This window comes from Rattus norvegicus, chromosome 20 (genome assembly GCF_021556685.1).
Source record: "Rattus norvegicus strain SHRSP/BbbUtx chromosome 20, alternate assembly SHRSP_T2T, whole genome shotgun sequence".
Lineage (NCBI taxonomy): Eukaryota > Metazoa > Chordata > Mammalia > Rodentia > Muridae > Rattus > Rattus norvegicus.
In genome coordinates this window covers 32846466-32873400 of record NC_141553.1, presented here as the reverse complement: position 1 = coordinate 32873400, position 26935 = coordinate 32846466, and the positions used below count along the sequence as shown (strand labels likewise).

The 26935-nt window shown below is 41.8% G+C and overlaps 1 protein-coding gene across 2 annotated transcripts in view; it reads left to right on the top strand.

The window, feature by feature from the left end:
* The window catches only part of Gopc (golgi associated PDZ and coiled-coil motif containing), a 55681-nt gene that overhangs the window by 9547 nt on the left and 19199 nt on the right, over positions 1-26935 (top strand). The window contains 4 exon segments of one of the 2 annotated variants that reach the window (NM_001107631.3): positions 18534-18698; positions 20076-20099; positions 22724-22899; positions 23886-24051. In NM_001107631.3, the coding sequence (NP_001101101.2) occupies positions 18534-18698; positions 20076-20099; positions 22724-22899; positions 23886-24051 (531 nt within the window). 2 annotated transcript variants of the gene reach the window in all.

Below are 26935 nucleotides of genomic sequence, written 5' to 3'. Positions count from 1 at the left end.
AGAGAGCAGTGAGGGATATAAGGTGAAGGACAGCAAAGGGAGAAGTGGTGTAATTATATCATAATCTCAAAAATAGGAGAGAGAAAGGTTTTCATGTGTGAGTGTTTTTGCCTGTAAGTTTATAGGTGCAACATGCGTATGCCTAGTGCCTTCAGAACGGCATCCAGGCCTCTGCACCTAGAGTTAAAGACTCTTGTGAGCCTCCGTACGAGGACTGGAAACCCAGTCCTCTGCAAGAGCAGCCAGTGCTCTTAACCACTGAGCCATCTCTCTAGCCCCAGGAATTGTCTTGATAGAATAGTTTAGAAGACTAAGATGGGGGTTGGGGATTTATTTAGCTCAGTAGTAGAGCGCTTGCCTAAGCGCAAGGCCCTGGGTTCAGTCCCCAGCTCCGGGAAAAAAAGAAAAGGAAAAAAAAAAAGACTAAGATTGGGGAGTGGAACAGTAATGACTCATTCAGTGAAGGCCCATAGTCGTCCTACAATGCCCTGTAGGTAAAATGCCTCTGTGTATCTCCTTCCATTTCTGAAAGGATATTTTTACTTTGTACAGTATATTTTAATTTTTGTAATGTACTTTATGATTGACATGTAATTATTAAAGTAAGCATTCTTTTGATACATTTATTATGGAAAGAACATTTAAAAACTGCTTTTCTGGCTATTTTGAAACACATTATTGTTAACCCCAGGTATCTACCAATACAATAGAGCACCAGAATGTATTCTTTCTCTCTACCTATGACTTTGTATCTGTAATTGATCTTTACCAATCCCTGACTCTTCAAATCCCCATACCTCCGGTAACCACTTGATCCTCTCCTTCTATGAAAACAATTTTTTAGGTGCCACATTTAGGTAAGATCATGTAATATTCAGCTTTCAGTGTCTGGTTTATTTCACTAACATCATATCCTCCGTGTCATTTCACATGGCATCCCTTTATTTCTGAATACTATCCCATCATGTCCATATACACCATTTTGTGTGTGTGCACACATGTACCATATTTTTTGTTCTTTTATCCATTAATAGGTACATAGGCTGATTCTTTATCTTAGCTATAACAAATGGTGCTACAGTAAGCATAAGATTCCATATATCTCTTTGATGTACTGACTTCGTTTTCATATATCCCTAAATTGTGAGATTGCTGGCAGTTGTTTCTTTGATGTTTTGGCTTCTTGTTTGCTTAAAGAAACAACATGCCGTCTTCTATGATGGCTATACTATTTAGGTTTCTTTTTCCTCCCTCCATATTCTTGCTAGTGTTTTTCTTGGTTTGGGTCCTTTGATAGTCACCCTTTAACAGGGCGCGCGCGCGTGTGTGTGTGTGTGTGTGTGTGTGTGTGATATTCCATTGTAGATTTGATTTCTATGTTAAATTTGAATTCTATGTATTTCATGAAATGTCTACTCCTGTTTTGTCCATTTTCCCCCCCTCCCCTTTTTTTGTTGTTGTTTTTTGGTTTTTGTTGTTGTTGTTGTTTTGTCCATTTTTAACTGGGTTGTTTGTTGTTGAGTAGTCCTAGTTCCCTGTGTGTTTTGGATATTATCTCCCTATCGGATAGTTTGCAAATACATTCTTCCTCATTGTAAGCTGTGTCTCTGCTCGACAGGTCTTGTTTTGCTGTTTCTGGTGTTACAGTTCCTTTGTCTATTTTTGGTTTTGCTACCATTTGCCTTAGTTACTTTTGTAACTATGGAGAGGCACCATGACCAAGGCAACTTATTGTGTATTACAGTGTACTGACTCTTGACAGAAGGTGGCAAGAATACATAGTGTGTAAGGACCTACTTCTTCAATAAATGGTACAGGGAAGGGAGAATGCACATGTAAGAGGAGGACATGAGGCTTATTTTTCTGACCATGTGCCCCACTCTCATCACCACCACCACCCCACATCAACTCCGTGTAGGTTAATGATCTCAGTGCAAGATGTGAAACTTTAAGAAGGGAACACTGTTGACGAGCTTTGGACGTTGGCCTTGAGCTGTCTCCTGACTCCATTCCTTTGCTAAATCTGATGATCCAAGGACCAGTGTCTTGGAAAATCTTTCCTGGGGTTGATTTAATGGCCTCGATGGGTTCTAAGGAATGTCTGGAAATGAACCTTTTAGATCAGATGAAAGAAGATGAAGAAAAGTCTACCAAATAAAATCTATATGTAATGTAATTTTTAACTGGTTTTAGTTGTTTTTGTTTGTTTTTTTGAGGCAGAGTCTTAATATGTACATCTGGCTGTCCTAGAACCCACTACATAGACCAGGCTAGCCTCAAACTTGCTTTCCTCTGTCTCCAGAGTGCTGGAATTTAAGGTATAAGCCACCACAGCCTGTGTTCTTTGTTTTTAAAATACTTTTGGGGTGTTAGTTAAAGTTGAAGGTTGAAATCAGCTGTTGTTTAGTTTGTTTTTTTTAAAAACTCAACAGGTTAAGTATAATCTAGTAATTCCCATAAATTAAAAGTGAGCTTTTATTCACTCATGCCCTCTCTTCTTCCTTCCCTTCCTTTTCCTTCCTTCCCTTCCTTTTCCTTCCTTCCCTTCCTTTTCCTTCCTTCACTTCCTCTACCTCTCATAGATGTGTTGACCTCATAGAAATGGCTTTTTGATCCAAGTAAACAGTGCCAAAAAAAGAGAAAAAGATTTAAGTAGTTAATTCTCAGTAGTTTACTGTTTGTTCCAAATAAAAGTTAAAAGTGTAACTGAGGAGCTGTTAGCAAGCGATGGCTGCTGGGAGAGGCGGGGGGTGGGGTGGGGGTGGTTAGTTTCTCCAGTGATTCAGCCCTGAGCAGCTACAATCCATGCTTCCCATGGATGGCCCTACACCCAGGCCCCTGCGGCAGTCTGAGCAGACTCAATAGATTGCATTGCACTGGATAGGATTGGATGGATGGGTGGATGGATGGATGGATGGATGGATGGATGGATGGATGGATGGATGGATGGGGAGGGAATGATGGAGAGTGGGAGAGGGGTGTAGTGGAGGGAATAGGGCGTGGGCTTGATTAAAGCCTACTGTATGCACGTACAGAGTCCTCAGGTAAAACACACACAGTTGAGCAGCACTGTGCCACATCATTTCATGTTGAATAAAAAAGCACTGACACACAGAAAAACTTATGGTATACTATTTCTTTTGTAAATATCTTTAAAATGAAATTGTTCTAAATAAAAGGTTTCATATTTATTTGAGAGGGGATAAACGATGAGAAAAGATCCTCATGCAAATTTTTTTTAACAGTTAAACTAGTTTCAAGTTTGTTTGGCTGTGTGTCTTGGATGAGCCGTTTAAATCCTGACTTCCACTTCCTTAACTGTAAACAAAGGATAAGTATGATAAGACAATGTCCCTGCTCGCCATATGGTAGGTAGGTGCTTGCTTTGTGGGAGTGTGGATGTTATCAGCACTAACCACACACTGTAGGGACAGACACACTTTCCTCTGCTCGCCTGCTGCCACTGATACCTCTATGGTGCTGCCCTGGAAATCAGAACTGGATGCCAAAATACCACTTGGCCACTGACCACCTACATAGTCTTAGAAAACAGGCAGCTTAGATTTTATTACCTAAATTTTGTCTTAGTCATAGTAATCATAGTCTTTGTGTTCTTGTAGGTCTCTTTCTAGAGTTAAAAAGTATGTGGAAGTTTTAAATAACTAAGTTTTAAATAACCCAAAGTTTATCTGTTTAAATTTTCCTAGGCAGAATGCTTATATTTTAGGCAAGAAAGAGGTTACTAAATATTATAGAATTTAGAATAAATTTGAAGGTCTTTGTCCCAAGATATAAAATAGCTCTTCAGATTTTGATACCTGCATCTTCTAGTTTTTACTTTATGTGTATGATTGTTTTGTCTGCTTGTATGTCTGTGAACCATGCATGTCCAGTGCCTGTGAAGGCCAGAAGAGAGCATAGGAGCCCCTGGAACTGGAGTTACAGATGGTTGTGAGTCACCATGTGGGTGCTGGGCATTGAACCTGGGTCCTCTGGAAGAGCAGCCAGTGCTCTTAATTACTGAGACATCTCTCTAGCCCCAATATTTTTATGTTTAATGAAATGTGGGAAAATTACTTCATTTAATTGAACCCATGTAATGCTTGACTTTCAAATTGAATACCCATTCATGGCTCTATTTTTCTTGTCCTTTTCTGAGGTAATGAGATCTGGTTTTCATTTGAATATCTTTATTAATAACATAGATTTTGCATGTATTAATACATCATGCTATTTGTGAATTAAAGGAGAAAAAGTAGGTACCTAGACTATATATGTCCGCTTAATGAAATACACGCTACACCATGTTCTTACTAGAAAGGCTGAAAAACCTTAGTTCCTACTCCCAGTTTACAAGAAATGCAAAGAATGAAAAAATGCATTAGAAGACATTGCAAAGGGAAAGTCAAAACAAAAAGAAAGGCAGTGGTAGGAAATGAGATCAAAAAATGTTACAGATTAAAATAGCTGAATTTAAATTTTCTTGGGTATGCTGGGCTTAACACAAGCTACATATATTTCACAGAGTACAAACATTAGGAAAATATTTGTTTTCTTTTTATAATATTTCAGAGGTCATAGAATCTTACAGGGTTTGGGGGTTTTGTTTGTTTTATTAAGGACTTTCTAGGCAAGGCTTGCTTGTATTTTAGAAGACCAGGCTTCAAAGCGTGCCGAAGAGTGTCCAGTGGACTGTGCTTTAAATCTAATAACTTCCTCCCTCCGGTGGGTGATTGGTTCATAAACCGTCTTTATGGTAAGTTTTTTCTTTGTGGAGTTTTTCTGTTGAAGATTTAGCAAAGGTGATAGAAACTGTCGCTTAGGCCGGTGGTAGAGCACTTGTCTGAGCTTGGTCCTCAGCACTGAAAGAGCAAAGCAAAACCCGCTACATACTCATGTGGACACAGTGACAACGAAATGCTGCTCTGTTTTATCTATTACATGTGTTTACTGTATACAAGGAGTCAGTTGTGGCTACTATTATCTCTTTAAGCATTTAAATCGTAATGAAATCTCTGCTTTGGCATAATAAAAAGTCTAGATCTGCATTGCCTTGCACAGCGGTTACTAACTAGTGTGATGTGGCTATTGTGTGTACTTGAACTGTGGCTAGTTCTGATTTAGATGTGCTGCACAGATATCCACATAACGAACCTACCAATGGTGTAAAGATTAATAACTCAGTGTTACATCAGTTGTGTTTATGTATATTGTGTTAAATGAACCACACTGCAGAAATTTATTTCATCCACCTTTTTACTAGTGGTCTCTCTCTCTCTCTCTCTCTCTCTCTCTCTCTCTCTCTCTCTGTGTGTGTGTGTGTGTGTGTAAGAGTGTGTAAGAGTCTCAGGTAGCTCACCTTCAATTCACTTGGTGGCTGTGGCTGGCCTTCAGACCCTAATTGTTACTATTCCCTACTCGTGTGCAGACACCCAGATCTGACTTTTTTAAAAACGTCTTTACTGGGGCTGGGGATTTAGCTCAGTGGTAGAGCGCTTGCCTAGGAAGCGCAAGGCCCTGGGTTCGGTCCCCAGCTCCGAAAAAAAGAACCAAAAAAAAAAAAAGTCTTTACATCTTGTGCCATGTCAGTTCTCCCCTTCCGCCATATGGATCCCCCAGGTGTTAAATTAGGTTGTCAATTTGATGGCAGGCACCCCTACTTAACCATCTCACTGGCCCCTATTGACTAATGTAGTTACCAGAAAAATGTAATCAAATGTCTGGCTGCTTCTGTTGCAGTGTTAGTCTAAAGTAGCACAACTTTCCTATTATAGTAAAGGTAGGAAGTGAGAAATAGTGACCTAAGGAAGACTGTGATTAAAGAACTTTTGTTTAAAAAAAAAAAAAAAGAACTTTTGTTAAAAAAAATTTTTTTTTAACTTAAAAAAGGGAAACTGAAATCACAAACAAAATCTAACGGACGACTCTCCAACAAAACTAGGGATGAAGGTGGTGTACCAGCTGCTTTGTGTGTCAGCCTGACACAAGCTGGAGTTATCACAGAGAAAATCACCTCCCTTGAGGAAATGCCTCCGTGAGACCCAGCTGTAAGGCATTTTCTCAACTAATGATCAATGTGGGAGGACCCAGCCCATTGTGGGTGGTGCCGTCCCTGGGCTGGTGGTTCTGGGTTCTGTAAGCAAGCTGAGCAAGCCAGGGGAAGCAAGGCAGTAAGTAGCATCCCTCCATGGCCTCTGCATCAGCTCCTGCTTCCTGACCTGCTTGAGTTCCAGTCCTGACTCCCTTTGGTGATGAACAGCAGTGTGGAGGTGTAAGCTGAATAAACCCTTTCCTCCCCAACTTGCTTCCTGGTCATGATGGTTTGTACAGGAATAGAAACCCTGACTAAGACAGAAGGTATCCTCACAAACTCCAGAATATGGTGAGCTGAAATAGCAGGACCTTCTCATATCTCATGTGGAAAAACTCCCATATAGCAGAAGGGTTTCCAAGAAGGCCAGACACAAGTCACCAAATGTTTGTGGGAGTGACTGTCCCCTTGACTGGAAAACTGAAGCAGGCAGGTCACAGGCCAGAGAACTGCTTCCAGGTTACAGGGAATCTAGACAGACCGGTATGGGTGTGGGTGTCTCACCAACAAGCTAAACATTCAAAATGTCTGGGGTGTACTTTCAGGATTTAGAAATTTCAATTGAAAATGAATGTATGAGTTAGGTGGGGGTGGGGGTGGGGGGGCTGTGTGTGTGTGTGTGTGTGTGTGTGTGTGTGTGTGTGTGTGTGTGTGTGTGGTATTGACCATTCTCCATGGTAAGAAAAATCTTATTATCTATTTATGGATGGTAGATGGGTGGGCATAAGTCATGGTCTTCACATGGAGGTCAGAGAATAACTTGGAGGTTCTCACCTCCCACCTTTTTTGTGTTTCAAGATGGTCTTACTGTGTAGCCCTAGCTGGCCTGGAACTCACTGTATAGGCCAGGCTGGTCTCCAGCTTAGTGAGATCTGCTTGCCTCTGCCTCCTGGGTGCTGCGATGAAAGACATGAGCCTCCCCGTCAGGTTGTGATCGCCTTGTTTTGAGGAGACAGCTGTCTTGTTCTTTCTCCTGCTTTTACTCTCCTCTCTCCTCCCGGCTCCCTTTAGGAGATTGTGGCTGCATCCTTACACATCTGGCTCTTTATTAGGGTTCTGAGATTGTACTCAGGTATCAGACTCATGCAGCTCGCACTTCTACACACCCACTCATCTCCCCAGCCCTCTATCTTTATTTCTTTGGTTTTGAGACATGGTCTCTCATTGAGCTTGAAACTCATCAATTAAGCTAAACTGGCCAGAAAATCAGCTTCAGGGATCCTCTTGTCTCTGCCCCGACTTCATATATTGCTGGTGGGAACACAGAATGGTTCCCCCTCTGTGAAATCAATGTGGAAGTCAGTGTACCAGTAGTTCCTTTGAAAGTTAGTCGTAGACATACCACATACCCAGAACTCACTTCTAGGTCTGTACTCAACATTAACCTTCACAACCTCTGTCCTAACGCCAGTTCTAACAGTTGTTAAGCTCATTCAGTTGTGTCGATTTGGAGTCTGGTTAATTTGGGTGTGTGATGTTTTGATTTGTTTACATTGTTTTGGTTTTAGATAATAAAGTTTATTTAAAAGAAAAATTAAAAAGTACACTATAAATTATTTTCATAGCATTTACATTAGTAATCTTGAGATTTAAGGTATTTGGAGTACAAAGGTTATATGTAAGTATTAGTCATTTTATGTAAGGGACTTGAGAGCATTTCATAACCTTGGCATTTACAAGAGTCTCAGAACCAATCACAGAACAACTTTCCATTTTGTAACCCACAATTTTCCTCCAAGATACAGTCAAGAAAAGTAGATTCGGCCTTTAATAATTGACAGACAGTTTTATCAGTATCATGTCTCTCATCAAAGGGGACACCCATCCAAAGTAAAAGTTGATACATTGTGTCATAGTGAAAAATTACATGAAATGAAAATATAGTGTAAGTGAGTCTTAAAGCACACTCTGGAAATAAAAGGCCAGTCAATGTACACTATATTTGCATTGGTATAACATTGAAAAAAAACAGACAGCTCCGTTTTTAAAAGTCGTGTGCTCATTAAATAGATACACTTATTTTTGCTAATATGTTACTTGTGCATTACTCTGACGTGAGCTATACTGAATAAAATTGTTATAAAGGAAGGGGTGGCAGGGGACGTAGCCCAGTGTTAGAGTGTTTGCCTAATATACACAAGGTGCCGGTCTCTAGCCTCAGCATTACCAACAGTGACAACGACAGAGAGTGAGAGGACCTGACCTGTGGAGGCATCTACAGGAAGGAAGGAAAAAAGCAGTGTCTCGGTTTCTTTTCTGTGATAGCATAAGCTGACAGGAGCCACACCCGGGGCTACATGCAGTCTGCAGTCTCAGCACTGAGGAGGCAGGGGCAGGACCAGCCTAGTCTTCTTGTGCTTCCAGGCCAGCAGAGCTATATCAACTTTGTCGAAAAACAGTAGCAACAACAAAAAGGCCTCACAGGGTACAGGCACCTGACCCACAAGCCTGAAGAACTAACTTTGTTCTGTCCCGGAACTCATGTCAAAGTAGAGGAGAGGAACAACTGGACAAAGTTTCCCTCTGGCCTCCACATACCTGTACCCACTGATACTACTATTACTAGTAATAATAAGTAAAATAAAAACTAAAAATGTCTTCTTTGGCAGAAGCAACTTAAGGAAGAAAGGTTCTCGTCTCTAACTATAACAGTTCCTTGACATGAGACAGCTGGGCACACTGTATCCATAGTCAAGTAGCAGAGGCCAGTAAATGCTTGCACGCAGTGCTCTGCTCACTCGGTTTGTTCTGTACTCTGTAAGCTCCTCTACTCGGAGAATGGTTCTACCTACAGTTATGGCGGTCCTCCCACACGAATTAACATAGCCAAGATCTCCCACACGAATTAACATAGTCAAGACCACACGTACACATACACATACACATACACTCCCAGGTAATTGTAAATTCTGTCAAGTTAGCAATCAACACTACCCCTCACATGTGACAGTATTTTTGCCAGTACACATTCTGGTTTGATGTCCTGGTACAGTATTTTTTTTCTTTTCCCTCTCCAACCATCCCTGACAAGTAATTTCCCAAGCCCCAGTCCCTGACCTTCTCTACGTGACTGTGTTGGGGCATTAATGTGTATCTCTGCTCCTAGGCCCAGGGCAAGCCTCAGCTTTGTACTTCTTTCTGGTGCTCTTACGGGACTGTTCTTGTTCAGTCCTGTTGTGATGAGCATGTCTGAGACCTGTCTTCTTACCTCCTAAGTACACTGTTTTCTTTCTCTCTGTATCATTTGCATCTTCGACTTCACTTTGGGAAGGTTTTTGTTTATTTTTAAATGTATTGCACAATGCTGCAAGTCTTCCTAACAATGGTTCTAACGTTATAAAGTCTTTCCTTTCCATTTATAAACTTACCATGCAGCAGATCGTTGTTCCCGTCAGTTGACTTTCTTTGGAGCTGAGCTAATTTGTATGCACTACCCACATTTGTTTGTTTTTGTTTTTGTTTTTTTTTTCTGTGACAATAAAGTTCTCTGGTCTTTTAATTTTTAAATTGAAAGTTAAAGTTTAAAACTCTTGAGTTGAGTGGAAAGTGAAGTGCAGGTGCTGGCTAGGCGGGAAGAGCAGACATAAGGGCCATGTGCAGTGCAGGGCGGTAAAACAGTGTCAGCCATGTGAGACGGAAAGCCTCTGGCGGGATGAGTGAGGCCTCGTGAGGGGCTTTTCTGCTGTAACTGAAAACGTTCAGTCAGCTCCGATGTGCAGGCTCACTGTGATCTCGGCACTTGGCCCTTAAAAGAATTGCTACACAGTGCAAAGGGTAATTTTCTGACAAAACAAACCACAGCTTCCTAAAATGAGGTTTGAGCTCCCATATGAGGTCATGTAACTGAATGTGAGGCTCCCAAAATATTGGAGAACAGTAAAAAGGTTTCTGAGTGAACAGCAACCAAAACTTAATTCAAGGCCAAACACACATTGAGTCCAAGGTGTTCTGGCGGCACCTGCCCTTGTGTCACACAGCGTCGGCGTCCACACGCAGTTTACGCTGTGCATGCTGTTGCCACACAGTGCTGATGACTGAAACGGGCAGGCTAATGCAGGTTATGAATATGTTCTTACGTCGTGTACGGTCTTCTGTTCTTTTTTTTTTTTTTTATTAACTTGAGTATTTCTTATATACATTTCGAGTGTTATTCCCTTTCCCGGTTTCCGGGCAAACATCCCCCTCCCCCCTCCCCTTCCTTATGGGTGTTCCCCTCCCATCCCTCCCCCCATTGCCGCCCTCCCCCCATAGACCAGTTCACTGGGGGTTCAGTCTTAGCAGGACCCAGGGCTTCCCCTTCCACTGGTGCTCTTACTAGGATATTCATTGCTACCTATGGGGTCAGAGTCCAGGGTCAGTCCATGTATAGTCTTTAGGTAGTGGCTTAGTCCCTGGAAGCTCTGGTTGCTTGGCATTGTTGTACTTTTGGGGTCTCGAGCCCCTTCAAGCTCTTCCAGTTCTTTCTCTGATTCCTTCAATAGGGGACCTATTCTCAGTTCAGTGGTTTGCTGCTGGCATTCGCCTCTGTATTTGCTGTATTCTGGCTGTGTCTCTCAGGAGCGATCTACATCCGGCTCCTGTCGGTCTGCACTTCTTTGCTTCATCCATCTTGTCTAATTGGGTGGCTGTATATGTATGGGCCACATGTGGGGCAGGCTCTGAATGGGTGTTCCTTCAGTCTCTGTTTTAATCTTTGCCTCTCCCTTCCCTGCCAAGGGTATTCTTTTTCCTCATTTAAAGAAGGAGTGAAGCATTCACATTTTGACCATCCGTCTTGAGTTTCATTTGTTCTAGGGATCTAGGGTAATTCAAGCATTTGGGCTAATAGCCACTTATCAATGAGTGCATACCATGTATGTCTTTCTGTGATTGGGTTAGCTCACTCAGGATGATATTTTCCAGTTCCAACCATTTGCCTACGAATTTCATAAACTCGTTGTTTTTGATAGCTGAGTAATATTCCATTGTGTAGATGTACCACATTTTCTGTATCCATTCCTCTGTTGAAGGGCATCTGGGTTCTTTCCATTTTCTGGCTATTATAAATAAGGCTGCGATGAACATAGTGGAGCACGTGTCTCTTTTATATGTTGAGGCATCTTTTGGGTATATGCCCAAGAGAGGTATAGCTGGATCCTCAGGCAGTTCAATGTCCAATTTTCTGAGGAACCTCCAGACTGATTTCCAGAATGGTTTTACCAGTCTGCAATCCCACCAACAATGGAGGAGTGTTCCTCTTTCTCCACATCCTACCCAGCATCTGCTGTCACCTGAGTTTTTGATCTTAGCCATTCTCACTGGTGTGAGGTGAAATCTCAGGGTTGTTTTGATTTGCATTTCCCTTATGACTAAAGATGTTGAACATTTCTTTAGGTGTTTCTCAGCCATTCGGCATTCCTCAGCTGTGAATTCTTTGTTTAGCTCTGAACCCCATTTTTTAATAGGGTTATTTGTTTCCCTGCGGTCTAACTTCTTGAGTTCTTTGTATATTTTGGATATAAGGCCTCTATCTGTTGTAGGATTGGTAAAGATCTTTTCCCAATCTGTTGGTTGCCGTTTTGTCCTAACCACCGTGTCCTTTGCCTTACAGAAGCTTTGAAGTTTTATGAGATCCCATTTGTCGATTCTTGATCTTAGAGCATAAGCCATTGGTGTTTTGTTCAGGAAATTTTTTCCAGTGCCCATGTGTTCCAGATGCTTCCCTACTTTTCTTCTATTAGTTTGAGTGTGTCTGGTTTGATGTGGAGGTCCTTGATCCACTTGGACTTAAGCTTTGTACAGGGTGATAAGCATGGATCGATCTGCATTCTTCTACATGTTGCCCTCCAGTTGAACCATCACCATTTGCTGAAAATGCTATCTTTTTTCCATTGGATGGTTTTGGCTCCTTTGTCAAAAATCAAGTGACCATAGGTGTGTGGGTTCATTTCTGGGTCTTCAATTCTATTCCATTGGTCTATCTGTCTGTCTCTGTACCAATACCATGCAGTTTTTATCACTATTGCTCTGTAATACTGCTTGAGTTCAGGGATAGTGATTCCCCCTGAAGTCCTTTTATTGTTGAGGATAGCTTTAGCTATCCTGGGTTTTTTGTTATTCCAGATGAATTTGCAAATTGTTCTGTCTAACTCTTTGAAGAATTGGATTGGCATTTTGATGGGGATTGCATTGAATCTGTAGATTGCTTTTGGTAAAATGGCCATTTTTACTATATTAATCCTGCCAATCCATGAGCATGGGAGATCTTTCCATCTTCTGAGGTCTTCTTCAATTTCTTTCCTCAGTGTCTTGAAGTTCTTATTGTACAGATCTTTTACTTGCTTGGTTAAAATCACACCGAGGTACTTTATATTATTTGGGTCTATTATGAAGGGTGTCGTTTCCCTAATTTCTTTCTCGGCTTGTTTCTCTTTTGTATAGAGGAAGGCAACTGATTTATTTGAGTTAATTTTATACCCAGCCACTTTGCTGAAGTTGTTTATCAGCTTTAGTAGTTCTCTGGTGGAACTTTTGGGATCACTTAAATATACTATCATGTCATCTGCAAATAGTGATATTTTGACCTCTTCTTTTCCGATCTGTATCCCCTTGATCTCCTTTTGTTGTCTGATTGCTCTGGCTAGAACTTCAAGAACTATATTGAATAAGTAGGGAGAGAGTGGGCAGCCTTGTCTAGTCCCTGATTTTAGTGGGATTGCTTCAAGTTTCTCTCCATTTAGTTTAATGTTAGCAACTGGTTTGCTGTATATGGCTTTTACGATGTTTAGGTATGGGCCTTGAATTCCTATTCTTTCCAGGACTTTTATCATGAAGGGGTGTTGAATTTTGTCAAATGCTTTCTCAGCATCTAATGAAATGATTATGTGGTTCTGTTCTTTCAGTTTGTTTATATAATGGATCACGTTGATGGTTTTCCGTATATTAAACCATCCCTGCATGCCTGGAATGAAGCCTACTTGATCATGGTGGATGATTGTTTTGATGTGCTCTTGAATTCGGTTTGCCAGAATTTTATTGAGTATTTTTGCGTCGACATTCATAAGGGAAATTGGTCTGAAGTTCTCTTTCTTTGTTGTGTCTTTGTGTGGTTTAGGTATAAGAGTAATTGTGGCTTCATAGAAGGAATTCGGTAGGGCTCCATCTGTTTCAATTTTGTGGAATAGTTTGGATAATATTGGTATGAGGTCTTCTATGAAGGTTTGATAGAATTCTGCACTAAACCCGTCTGGACCTGGGCTCTTTTTGGTTGGGAGACCTTTAATGACTGCTTCTATTTCCTTAGGAGTTATGGGGTTGTTTAACTGGTTTATCTGTTCCTGATTTAACTTCGATACCTGGTATCTGTCTAGGAAATTGTCCATTTCCTGAAGATTTTCAAATTTTGTTGAATATAGGTTTTTATAGTAAGATCTGATGATTTTTTGAATTTCCTCTGAATCTGTAGTTATGTCTCCCTTTTCATTTCTGATTTTGTTAATTTGGACGCACTCTCTGTGTCCTCTCGTTAGTCTGGCTAAGGGTTTATCTATCTTGTTGATTTTCTCAAAGAACCAACTTTTGGTTCTGTTGATTCTTTCTATGGTCCTTTTTGTTTCTACTTGGTTGATTTCAGCTCTGAGTTTGATTATTTCCTGCCTTCTACTCCTCCTGGGTGTATTTGCTTCTTTTTGTTCTAGATCTTTTAGGTGTGCTGTCAAGCTGCTGACATATGCTCTTTCCTGTTTCTTTCTGCAGGCACTCAGCGCTATGAGTTTTCCTCTTAGCACAGCTTTCATTGTGTCCCATAAGTTTGAGTATGTTGTATCTTCATTTTCATTAAATTCTAAAAAGTTTTTAATTTCTTTCTTTATTTCTTCCTTGACCAGGTTATCATTGAGTAGAGCATTGTTCAATTTCCACGTATATGTGGGCATTCTTCCCTTATTGTTATTGAAGACCAGTTTTAGGCCGTGGTGGTCCGATAGCACGCATGGGATTATTTCTATCTTTCTGTACCTGTTGAGGCCCGTTTTTTGACCAATTATATGGTCAATTTTGGAGAAAGTACCATGAGGAGCTGAGAAGAAGGTATATCCTTTTGCTTTAGGATAGAATGTTCTATAAATATCCGTTAAGTCCATTTGGCTCATGACTTCTCTTAGTCTGTCTACATCACTGTTTAATTTCTGTTTCCATGATCTGTCCATTGATGAGAGTGGGGTGTTGAAATCTCCCACTATTATTGTGTGAGGTGCAATGTGTGTTTTGAGCTTTAGTAAGGTTTCTTTTACGTATGTAGGTGCCCTTGTATTTGGGGCATAGATATTTAGGATTGAGAGTTCATCTTGGTGGATTTTTCCTTTGATGAATATGAAGTGTCCTTCCTCATCTTTTTTGATGACCTTTAGTTGGAAATTGATTTTATTTGATATTAGAATGGCTACTCCAGCTTGCTTCTTCTGACCATTTGCTTGGAAAGTTGTTTTCCAGCCTTTCACTCTGAGGTAGTGTCTGTCTTTGTCTCTGAGGTGTGTTTCATGTAGGCAGCAGAATGCAGGGTCCTCGTTGCGTATCCAGTTTGTTAATCTATGTCTTTTTATTGGGGAGTTGAGGCCATTGATATTGAGAGATATTAAGGAATAGTGATTATTGTTTCCCTTTATATTCATATTTGGATGTGAGGTTATGTTTGGGTGCTTTCATTCTCTTTGTTTTGTTGCCAAGACGATTAGTTTCTTGCTTCTTCTAGGGTATAGCTTGCCTCCTTATGTTGGGCTTTACCATTTATTATCCTTTGTAGTGCTGGATTTGTAGAAAGATATTGTGTAAATTTGGTTTTGTCATGGAATATCTTGGTTTCTCCATCAATGTTAATTGAGAGTTTTGCTGGATACAGTAACCTGGGCTGGCATTTGTGTTCTCTTAGGGTCTGTATGACATCAGTCCAGGATCTTCTGGCCTTCATAGTTTCTGGGGAGAAGTCTGGTGTGATTCTGATAGGTCTCCCTTTATATGTTACTTGACCTTTTTCCCTTACTGCTTTTAATATTCTTTCTTTATTTTGTGCGTTTGGTGTTTTGACAATTATGTGACGGGAGGTGTTTCTTTTCTGGTCCAATCTATTTGGAGTTCTGTAGGCTTCTTGTATGTCTATGGGTATCTCTTTTTTTAGGTTAGGGAAGTTTTCTTCTATGATTTTGTTGAAGATATTTACTGGTCCTTTGAGCTGGGAGTCTTCACTCTCTTCTATACCTATTATCCTTAGGTTTGATCTTCTCATTGAGTCCTGGATTTCCTGTATGTTTTGGACCAGTAGCTTTTTCCGCTTTACATTATCTTTGACAGTTGAGTCAATGATTTCTATGGAATCTTCTGCTCCTGAGATTCTCTCTTCCATCTCTTGTATTCTGTTGGTGAAGCTTGTATCTACAGCTCCTTGTCTCTTCTTTTGGTTTTCTATATCCAGGGTTGTTTCCATGTGTTCTTTCTTGATTGCTTCTATTTCCATTTTTAATTCCTTCAACTGTTTGATTGTGTTTTCCTGGAATTCTTTCAGGGATTTTTGTGTCTCCTCTCTATGGGTTTCTACTTGTTTATTTATGTTTTCCTGGAATTCTTTCAGGGATTTTTGCGATTCTTTCAGGCATTTTTGCGATTCCTCTCTGTAGGCTTCTACTTGTTCTCTAAGGGAGTTCTTCATGTCTTTCTTGAAGTCCTCCAGCATCATGATCAAATATGATTTTGAAACTAGATCTTGCTTTTCTGGTGTGTTTGGATATTCCATGTTTGTTTTGATGGGAGAATTGGGCTCCGATGATGCCATGTAGTCTTGGTTTCTGTTGCTTGTGTTTCTGCGCTTGCCTCTCGCCATCAGATTATCTCTAGTGTTACTTTGTTCTGCTATTTCTGACAGTGGCTAGACTGTCCTATAAGCCTGTGTGTCAGGAGTGCTGTAGACCTGTTTTCCTCTCTTTCAGTCAGTTATGGGGACAGAGTGTTCTGCTTTCGGGCGTGTAGTTTTTCCTCTCTACAGGTCTTCAGCTGTTCCTGTGGGCCTGTGTCTTGAGTTCACCAGGCAGCTTTCTTGCAGCAGAGAATTTGGTCTTACCTGTGGTCCTGAGGCTCAAGTTCACTCGTGGGGTGCTGCCCACGGGCTCTCTGCAGCGGCAGCAACCAGGAAGACCTGTGCCGCCCCTTCCGGGAGCTTCAGTGCACCAGGGTTCCAGATGGTCTTTGGCTTTTTCCTCTGGCGTCCGAGATGTGTGTGCAGGGAGCAGTCTCTTCTGGTTTCCCAGGCTTGTCTGCCTCTCTGAAGGTTTAGCTCTCCCTCCCACGGGATTTGGGTGCAGAGAACTGTTTATCCGGTCTGTTTCTTTCAGGTTCCGGCGGTGTCTCAGGCCAGTCTTCTGTTCTTACAGATAAGTATGCCTTACCGAAAATCATTCTTCAGCATGTAAAGCTCATATTAGTCTATCCCTGGGTTATTTGTGTTAAAGCTCGAGAATTGATGTTTGAGTTTCTAACTTTAGTTTCCTTTAAAAAAATGTTAAGCCAAGGAGATGGCTGAACAGGTAAAAAGCACTTGCTTGTAAAGCTTCAACTTGAGTTTAGATCTCTTGAACCAATGTAACGTAATAGTATGTGTCTATGGTGTAAGATGTGGGACAGAGGCAGGAGAATTCCCCAGAAGCTCAAGAGTACATACCCTGGAATATTCAGTGCAGCAGCAAGGAAGAGAGACTGTGCATCAAGGTAGGTCGAGGTGAGGAGGGCCAGTACCCAAGGTTGTCCTCTGTCCTCCATACACAGGGTACAGCACTCGCGAGGACATTGACACACGCACAAATAAATGAGTGAGTATTTTGGAGGCCTGGTTGATGACTCGGTGTTTAAGAGCACTTGCGGCTCTTTCAGATGACCCAGGTTCAGGTCCCAGCACCCACGTCAGGTAGCTCAGAACCTTCTGGAATTCCAGCTTCGAGGAAATCCAGTACCTTCTGGCTTCATCAGGTACTTGGACATACATGACATGTACACATGTAGCCTGCACACGTAAATGAAAATAAATCTTAAAACTAATAATAATTATTAATCATTGATTTTTGTTGTTAAATGAATTTTGGCTTGGGATTAGGAAAGAATTTCCAACAACTTCTGAAATGGTCCTAAGCATATTTCTGCATGCAGAATCTTAGTCTGCATTGACTGTTACCAAGTCAAAATATTGGTCAATTCCGGAAAACGTTGAAGGTGTTCTACCTAAGGTACCAACCCTGTGACATGTCGTCATCTGTGAAGTTCCAATTGAGAACCGTGTAATCAAATTGAAAAAAAACCTCATGTTTTAAGTATGTTACCATTTTGTGTTGGGCTGCATTCATAGCTGTCCTCAACCACACGGGGTGCCCGTGGACTATAGGATGAGCTTAAGGATACTACCTATGTCTTAGAGTATCACATCTCAGCCACAAACTATGTAGAAATAAACAGACCTTGTTATGCAAATTATTATTGCTCTTTAACAAGTGATAGATCATATAATGATTGCTTTAAATAAATTTATTATTGGGAAGTGTGTGTGTGTATATAACTATGTGACTAGGGTTGTGTGAAAATCCAATGATAAGGGTCGTAAGAAGGAAGCTAGAGAACTGAAGGGCAGGCACAAGCTCATGATGAAATACATGCTTTAGGAAACGCATGCCATGCACAGGGAATATGCACAATGAAATTTAAAGAAAAAAGGCAGGCGGTGTAGTTCAGTTGGTAGAGGAATTGCCTACGCGCACACAAGGGCCAGGATTCAGTCCCTGGGCACTCATAAATAGAGCATGGACACACACCTCCATTCTGAGTACCAGGGAGTGAAGGCAGAAAGACCAGAAGTTCAGGGCCATCCTCACTACATAGCCAGTTCAAGGCAGCTTGGACTAGAAACTATTTGAATGATTGAATATTGCCAGTGAGAAAAGTTTAAGAAGTCTAATGTAGGCTGGTAGTTTCTGGGTTGAAGACAGAACCCCACTAACATATGATTATGTTAGCGGACAGCCGTAATACATACTGTGTGAGTAGGAGATGAGCTCTGTGTCCCACACTGATGTAATCTAAAAGCTTTGAGGACGAAGAGAAGGCTTCGAAAGTGTTAATGTAAGCCATGCAAAATGGAAGTAAAAGACACTTAAAATTGAGTTCTCTTGCCACTTACATTTTTCACCTGTGGTTTCTGGCCATTTTAATTCTTTTATTAGTTTTATTTACTTATTTGTGTGTGCGCATTTGAGTCCTGAGGATCAAAGCTTGACAGCGTGTGCTTTACCCACCCAGCATCTATCTCATCAGTTTAGATGGTCAGTTAACAGTCAGTGTTTAAGTTTCCACTTCAAGGATTATCTCTTTGTCACTTCTTGAATAATAAGAAAGACAATTAAGCCCCCTTACTGCTTTCCTATTGCTCTATAAGGCCCAGTTGGTGGATCTGCGGTCTGAACTGACTGAGACTCAGGCAGAGAAAGTTGTCCTGGAGAAGGAAGTCCATGACCAGCTCCTACAGCTGCATTCCACTCAGCTTCAGCTTCATGCCAAAACTGGCCAAAGCGTTGACTCTGGTGCCATTAAGGCAAAATTGGTAAGTAAAGCCGGATGTGCACTTGTGTGTTGGGGGTGGAGAGGTGACTTCTAATGGAGCTACAGTTATAAACAGTGGTCACGGTGAGAATTGAGGCAGTAGGAAGTTTATGGTCATTTTCACATAGCATCTGATAAGCTCAGTACCCACCTGATAGAATAAAGAGATAACATAAACAAGGTTTTGTTCTGCCATCTGTTAGGGTTAAATTCAGTTGCCGTAGCAGAAATGCTAAGTAGCGTTGAGATTGTTCTTGAATAATAGTTTTGTTGGTTTTTTCCTCAACTGACCCCGAGACCGGCATCTCAGGACTGACGCAGCCACCCGCCCGTCCTAGGAGTCTCGGTCCTTGTCTGGTTGTGTTCCGCCATTTTTTGCAGATGAGTCCCGGCCTTAGGATTTCCTCATGTCCATGTCTAGTTAGGAGTAGGAAGAATGTAGAGAGGGACAGAACAATTCTTCTCAACTGTTGCCTTTAGAAACAAGGTTCACTCACTAAATCTCTTTAGTCATTTTTGTCAGCCCCTCATTCACATAGGCCTAGCTATGTGTCAGTCCGTACCACTTAGTAAAATCGGAATGCTGATAATACAGAGAAGGGGACAGTGTACTTAAAGCCACCAAGTGTCTCAGCTCTCAGTAGTGTAAGCATTTCTGCTGCGACTAAGCATTACGTCACATCTAGATATGTCATTATGGGCTCCCTCTAGTTAGCCATAACCATATTAATTAAAACTAAGTAGAAAACAAACTGACTGCATGGCTTGTTTCAATTCAACCTATGGATTGAGTGTAGTCTGTGTGCCAGACATTTGGCTAGATATGTGACGTCAGCAGTAAGAGAGAAGGCTTAGGAGAGACAGACAGGCCATGAAACAGCACTGTTAGGTGCTGCCTATAGGGCATGTGTCAGTTTTCCTCAGTTGCTCTTCATTTTGTTGAGAGCTTTCACACACTGACGCACTGGACTCTAAGAGCTTTCACACACTGACGCGTTGGACTCGACTTCCGCACTCAAATCCTCCTGAGGACCTCATCACCTGAGGGGCCATGGATCTGTGTCAGCAGACGCTGAGACAAGCTATGTGACAGTAACAGTGAGAGGCATTTCACATCTTCATTAGAAGGGAGCTCCTTAACTTTCAGTAGGTGCTTTATACAAACAAATATTGGGCCAAATGTACTGACTAATTTTAACTTTAAATTTTTAGGTTAATATTATCACTGTTGTTTATAGATTTGCAAATATATTAATAATAATGAGCTTTACCCAACTGATACTCAACATGTGGAAATTTTCCTTGTAAAGATAATACCACTAGATAATTTGTTTGTTTGATGGTTTTCTAATATAAAACTTTTTTCTTGTATCTGAAGTCTGTTCACTCTGTGGAGGATCTGGTAAGTCTGTCATTTCTCTTGCTTAAATGTGTCCTGCTGAAATGCTCTGGTGTTTTATGTATTAGCTGTTGTCACACTTTGTATTTGGAAGTGATGTTAATGCTGGTTTTCAGGGTTCAGATACCTGAAAAGGGGGTGCCCGTTGTGCTTGTCTCACCCACCGCATGTGCCTAAAGACTTCATCATTTGTGACTTACAGCCATTATTTGCAGAGCCCCTCAATTTTGACAACTTTTGAGACTTGTAACTTGCTCCCACTTATACTTTGGCAAAAATATCCACGTGAGGGTATCCAGGTCGTATTAAACAGACCTGGTTTTTGCCCCTTCAGGTTTCTGTTTGAATTTGTTCCCGTTACGAGAGTGTGCGTGTAGACTCCCTCACCTAGTGCATGTGTTAGGACCTCTCGGTGGGTGTGAAAATGATTGTGTAGTCTTAAAAGCACTGGGTTTTAAATGTTCTCTCAGAAATCATTTCAGACAATAACAATATATGAATTATTAGTGTATTTCCCATCTTCCCAAGCTAATCAAATTCCAATGACTTCGCACTTCACCACTTCTTAAATGCATCAGTCTAAAACTTGAAATAAACTTGCTTATTACCTAATAAAAAAAAGGTTAACCAGGAAACAAACTTACAAATTTTCTTTAAATCTTAAAGTAGTTTTCTTCAGTTGCCTTAGTCACACTCTTGTTTGCATACTTTTTACTTAGATTTATTATGTACAGTGTTCTGTCTGCATGTATGTGTGCATGCCAGAAGCGAGGGCACCAGCTCTCATTGTACACGGTCACACCACTTGGTTGCTCTTAACCTCTGAGCCATCTCTCCAGCCCAACATTTTTTCCCTTGGACTCACAGAGCGCTCCCTGCCTCTGCGCCCTGCGTGGTAAGGTTAAAGGTGTGTTAAATGGCTGGTTTGTTCATGTGTTAGTTGCAAGTTTCAGCAACTGTCAGAGTCTTTAGGAGTCTGAGTTATTAGAAGGGCGTGGTGGCTTCATAAGCATCTGAGATTTCATTAGCTAGCTCAGTACCGTAATGTTTCTGTATCTGTACACCAAGAGATCTTGACTTCAGGCTGGGAGTGAAGCTTGGGTAGTAAAGCTGCTAGTGTGGATAGAGCCCGTGAAGTAAGGGGGAGGGAGGGAAGGAGGGAGGGAGACAGAGAGAGAGAGAGAGAACACATAAATGTATATATGAAAATATAACCATATTTTCCTAAGGTCTGGAGGATAAATGCTAGAGTGAGGGGTTTGGTTGGTTTTGATTCAGAAGTAATACCTGTGGGGCCTCTATTCAACTCTCAGAAGAGGTGTACTTGGCCACATGTAGTATACATATGATTTGGGATTTGCCTTTCTTTGGGCAAGACTTTGTGCCTTCCATTTTGCGCTCTGCTTTGACTTGAAGCTGCCCATTTTATACTTGGATCCTGAACGCATGGTCTGAGAGCAGAAGCACACTGTATAAAATCAGGGAGAACATTACTTCTTAGAACTCACGTAGGAATGGGATAGTGATGACCCTGGGAGTATGGCCTCTACTATCTGTCACATAGAAGGCTCCTTTTATGAGGGCTGAAAATGGATGACTATGTTACTTCATAGGCAGCAAAAGGAAGATGTTCTTCCTAGAAAAGTCAAACTCTAACATAGTAACTACAGGTTCTCCACGCATGGCTGTACCGTGTTTTCCGAAAGCATAGAAGGGAACAGTGAGATGGTCCAGTGGGTAACGCTGACCTGGAACTCTGTGTAGCCAAGGTCACTAGGAACTTAGGGTCCTCCCCCTCAGCCTCCTGAGTGCTAGTCTTGCAGTTATGAGCTGCTACATGTGGCTTATCATTTTTACATTAGTCTGGTTTCTTCAGTCATTTGTAGAAAGTATACTCAGTGTCTTCCTGCTTAAAGAAGATTGGTCCTGCTTCTCTCAGTATCAGTAAACATGGCGTGCAGTTCTCCAAAGGAAGGCCCAAGATGTTGTTTTCCTAGTTTTAAAGAAGGAAATGCAGCTGGGCATTTGTTTTCTATATCTGTAATCCTAGCACATAAGAGATAGATGCAGGATTGCAGGTTCTGGGCTAGCCTGAGCTACATAATGAGTCATAGGCCAGCCTAAGATATCTGCCAAGGCTTTATCTCCAAAACAAAGAATTATCCTGTAAAGAAATGGCTTAGCAGTTAAGGAACACTTGCTGTCCTTCCAGAGGACCCGGCATCCCCATCAGCCTGCTCACAGCTACCTGTGACTGCAGCTCCAAGGGCCTGAATCTGTTTTCTGGCTTCCATGGATAGCCCACACACAGTGTGGTACTCAGACTCAGGGTGACACTAGAGAAGGTTAACATGCCATTACCTTTCCCTCACAGACTTCAGGAGATCAAGATCTGATGTTCCCAGTAAAACATAAACACACACACACACACACACACACACACACACACACACACACACACACACAAAAATACAAAATAAAACAAAGAACTAGACCAGGCCATTGTATTCCAACCCTATTTCCATGTTTTCATTGTTTGTATTATATGCTGAGCTTATGTGTCTAAGAATCCGGTTATAGAATCATAAAGACATTGTCATAACATTATGTTCTTAAAATTACACTAGGAAAGAGAACTTGAAGCAAATAAAACAGAAAAGGTAAAAGAAGCTCGGCTTGAAGCTGAAGTGAAGCTGCTAAGGAAAGAGAACGAGGCTCTTCGCAGGCACATAGCCGTTCTCCAGGCTGAAGTTTATGGGGCGAGGTTGGCCGCCAAGTACTTGGACAAGGAGCTGGCTGGCAGGTGTGTGAGGATGGCTCTGCTTGTGCCTTATTTTTATACATAGCTCTGGGCTCACAGCGCTGGCTTGACGTCGGCAGCATTGTTTAATGCACACTTACTTATCCACACATACAAGCCGCTACTCACTTAAGCGAGATGCCTGACCCTCCGAGGAGAGTGCATTTCTCTTGTCCCTGCCTTGACTCTGCAGCAGGCGATGCTCGTGTAGCCAGCAGTAAGGACTTCAGTGGGTTTTTCTGGCCCCCTTTTTCTGGCTTTAATCTTGTTAGGTGAGTTAGACACACACTTTGATGATGTGTTAGTATCAAATCATTTTATACTCATTTTAATATTCTATTAAAAATTGAGATGAAGCAAAGTTTTTTTTATTTAATTCTTAGATTTTTAGATTTTACGTGGGTGAGTGCTTTGCGTGTATGCTGTGTATACACCTTGTATATTCGGTGCCTTCGGAGGTCAGAGGAGGGGGTGAGATCCTCTGAAACACAACCTGAGTTGCAGATGGTTGTGAGTCATCATGTGGGTGCTGGGAACCGAACCTGGGTCTTCCCCAAGAGCTTCAAGTGCTCTTAACCACTGAGCCATCTCCAGCCATGAAGCAAATAACTTTTATCATTTTAAAATACAAATTTTCTGATGCTTTTGTTTTTAATGTGGTCAGTGTTATCTAACTGCTTCTCTTTAATTGTGCACTGGATTCACTTATGCAAGAGGTAAAACATGTTGCCATTAATCTCAATACAATTGTTTTCTTAGATATACTTAAATTAAGTATATAAAGGAGTTCTCATTTATTTCTTTTTAAAAATGTTTAGCTTTTTTTCCCTTAAAAGATATCTGTCCCTTTCAGGACCTAAGTATAGTTTTGTTACCAATTAAAATATTATAAAATACAGCTGTTGAATACAGCTATGTGTTAGTAATTCTTTTGAATTATCTCAAATATATAAGCTTAACCTAAACTACTCTCTCTTACTCATGTGAAGGGTCCAACAAATACAGTTACTGGGACGGGATATGAAGGGACCTGCTCATGACAAGCTCTGGAACCAGTTAGAAGCTGAAATACATTTGCATCGCCACAAAACAGTCATCCGAGCCTGCAGAGGACGCCAGGACCTGAAGCGGCCCATGCAGGCACCCCCAGGCCACGTATGTCCCTGCTGCCTTCCACTCAGCCTCTTCCTGCCGTCATCTCCTCCTCTCTGTTCTTTCTTTCCTTCCTTAGTATTGGACGCTTTTATTTAATGAGGGGAAGGGGAATTTGGCTTGATTACAGGAGTTACATACCTAAAGGGTTCAGTTACCCAAGGAGTGTTGGTTGTTTTTCAGAGTTTTCTGAGAGTGGTGTTTCGTTGAACAGCCCTATCCAGCAAATACATATTGCTGGATTTCAGATCATATATCATGGTTGAGTGTGCTTAAATTTGTTATAAACTTACCTGTGGTAAGTTGTATTTGGGAGAAGTTGTCAAAGGAATTTTTGGTACCTACCTCCAAACACAGAGTCTGAAATAACATTTACATTTATTTGGCCTTCAATTAGGATAGAATCTGAAATCTGTTCAGTTTTCTGTTCCATAGCCAGCACTGTCTAGGAGCTTAGGTAAATCCTTATTAGATAATACAGACTTTAACGATAGCAGTTTAACATACGAAGCAGACTTCCCTCCAGGGGGCCACATATTTTAATACCAGTTGAACATGGCCTCTGTGTTAGTTACTGCCGCTGTGGTGAAGCACTATGTTCAAAAGGAAGCATTTGACGGGCTTGGTCAGTTTCACAGGGTGAGTCTATGGTGAGCACGATGGTGAGCACGATGGCGAGCAGGCAGGCATGGCACTGGAACAGCTAAGAGCTTACATCCTGACCTACAGACAGCAATCAGAGAGCAAGCAAGAGGCCACACCTCCTAATACAGTCTACCTACTGGGAACCAAGCATTCAAATACACAAGCCATTCTCATTCAAACTACCCCAGCTATAAACAGTAGAATAATCTACTGCCTCCACTAACGTTATTATTAGAAGAATAATAGCATAGAGTGAGGAACAGGGTCAGAGTGCATAGATAGGTCTCTGATTCTAGAGCCCAATGCTCATATTAACTGTGAGGTCCCTCCCGTAAGTCTGGGAACTAGGCTATGGGCGGGACACAGTGGCAGCATATCAGAGTGACAAAGAATACTCAAATAGCTTTGTGACATCAGCTAACTAGTCAACTAGAAGCCAGAGAGCAGAGTTATTTTACATTAAATACGGGAGTCTTAAGTTACTTTGGTAGTTATGAGCCTTTAAATAAAATAGTGAGCACAGTAGTGTGGTATTATGCCGGCTGCCTCAGTCAGAGAGACTGTGGTGATCCACGGGAAAAATGAGAAAAGGCTTGAGAAGTAACATTGGGAAGTAAATGGAGAGAATTGGATTGAGGGGCTTGACTGAGCTGACAGTTAAGGAAGTGAGAGCAGAGGAAGAGCAGAGGAGCTTTGCTTGGCGAGCCACATGTACTTTGGCTTTGGCTGATAAGGGAAGTGCAGGAAATGAAGGTCGGTGGGAGGAGAGAATGGCATCAGTCTAGACAGGCAGTGTTTGAGATTCGGCTGCGACGTGTAAGAAATCCATCCACTTGGGTGTATGAATGGAGCTCAGGAAGGAAGTCTTGAGTGGAGAGATGATAGAGAAGCTATATGGTTGAAATCATGGAAGTCAGGAGCCAAGGGAAGCATGCACAAACTAGCCAGGAGTAGGAAGGAAGAAGAGGACTGTGGAGGAAGAGAGAATGTCACAGAGAAAGACTCCTGGTACAGTCAGCTTAGTTCACCTGGGAAAGTAGTGTAAGAAAAACAGAGGAACAAGGTGGGCTTCAAAGGGTGTTTGTTGGCCCCTGTCAGCCTTATGCAGGGCTCTAGTACAATAGGGACTAAAAAGTATTCACTGCATTCAGCAATATTTTTACAAGTGACCATAAAGAGAATTTCAGGCTAGGGACAAAGTCTTAATCACAGTGACCACAGTAATGTGGGAGGCAAGGAAGTATGTGTGGCAGATAAAGGGAGTGACTGACAAAGCAAGAAAGGTCGACGGGATGCTGGGGTTGGGCTCTGTTTTTGCTTGGTTTACTTTGGGTTTGGGGTGGGGTTTGTCAGGATCTTATCACTGGAAGATGCAGAGAGTGTATTTGCTTGCTGAGTTGAAAAGGAGTTTAGTAGAAAGAAAAAGATCAAAGACACCAGAGGCAGCTGACAGGGGTCACTGCAGAGTTTGCTTGGCCTGCAAACAATCGTAGGTTTGAACTAAAAAAATTAAAAATCAGGCAAGGAAGTTCAAAGGGACTGAAAAGCTCTCAGGGAGAACTTTCCCTTGGGATGGAGATCCTCTAACTCCAAAGACCAGACCGAGACACCACAGGATGCAATCAGCAAGAGGATTTGGTTTATTGTCGGGATACACAGGCACAGGCACCTGCGGGCGCTTCAGTCACTCGGGGGACTGGCGCGCCCCACGGAACCAAGGATGGGCTTTTATAGGATTTTGGGGAGCAGAAGCAAGCATACAGAAGCAGATGCATGGTTACAGGGATATAATTGGTGGATTCTAATATGGCAAGGGTTTAGCCCGGGGGCAAGTTTCCTAGCTACCTTCCTGAAACATAACGACTGACTCGGCCCCCCAAGGGTTCAGCCCGGGGGCAAGTTTCTTAGCTACCTTCTTGGAACATAACGGCTGACTCGGCCCCCCACCAGGGTGTGGGACCTCTCCCGGGGCTTTTCTCATTGTCAGGTGTTCAACGGCAGTCCTCCTGTTGCCAGGCCTTCAACCAAACACATCTTGTTTGGCAGCCGCTGTGTACTCAGTGTTCTAACCTTTCCCTGAACCAGTCATCTTAAGTACAGCCTTGCAAAATGGCGTTACTGCTGCTAAGCTGGGGTCTTTCATTCCCCCATTTTTTTTTTGCTAACTTTGAGTGAAATCTTTCACTCGACTTGGTCAAGAAATTTCTGTCTGGTGGGGGCTTATTCCCCCACTGACTCTAGG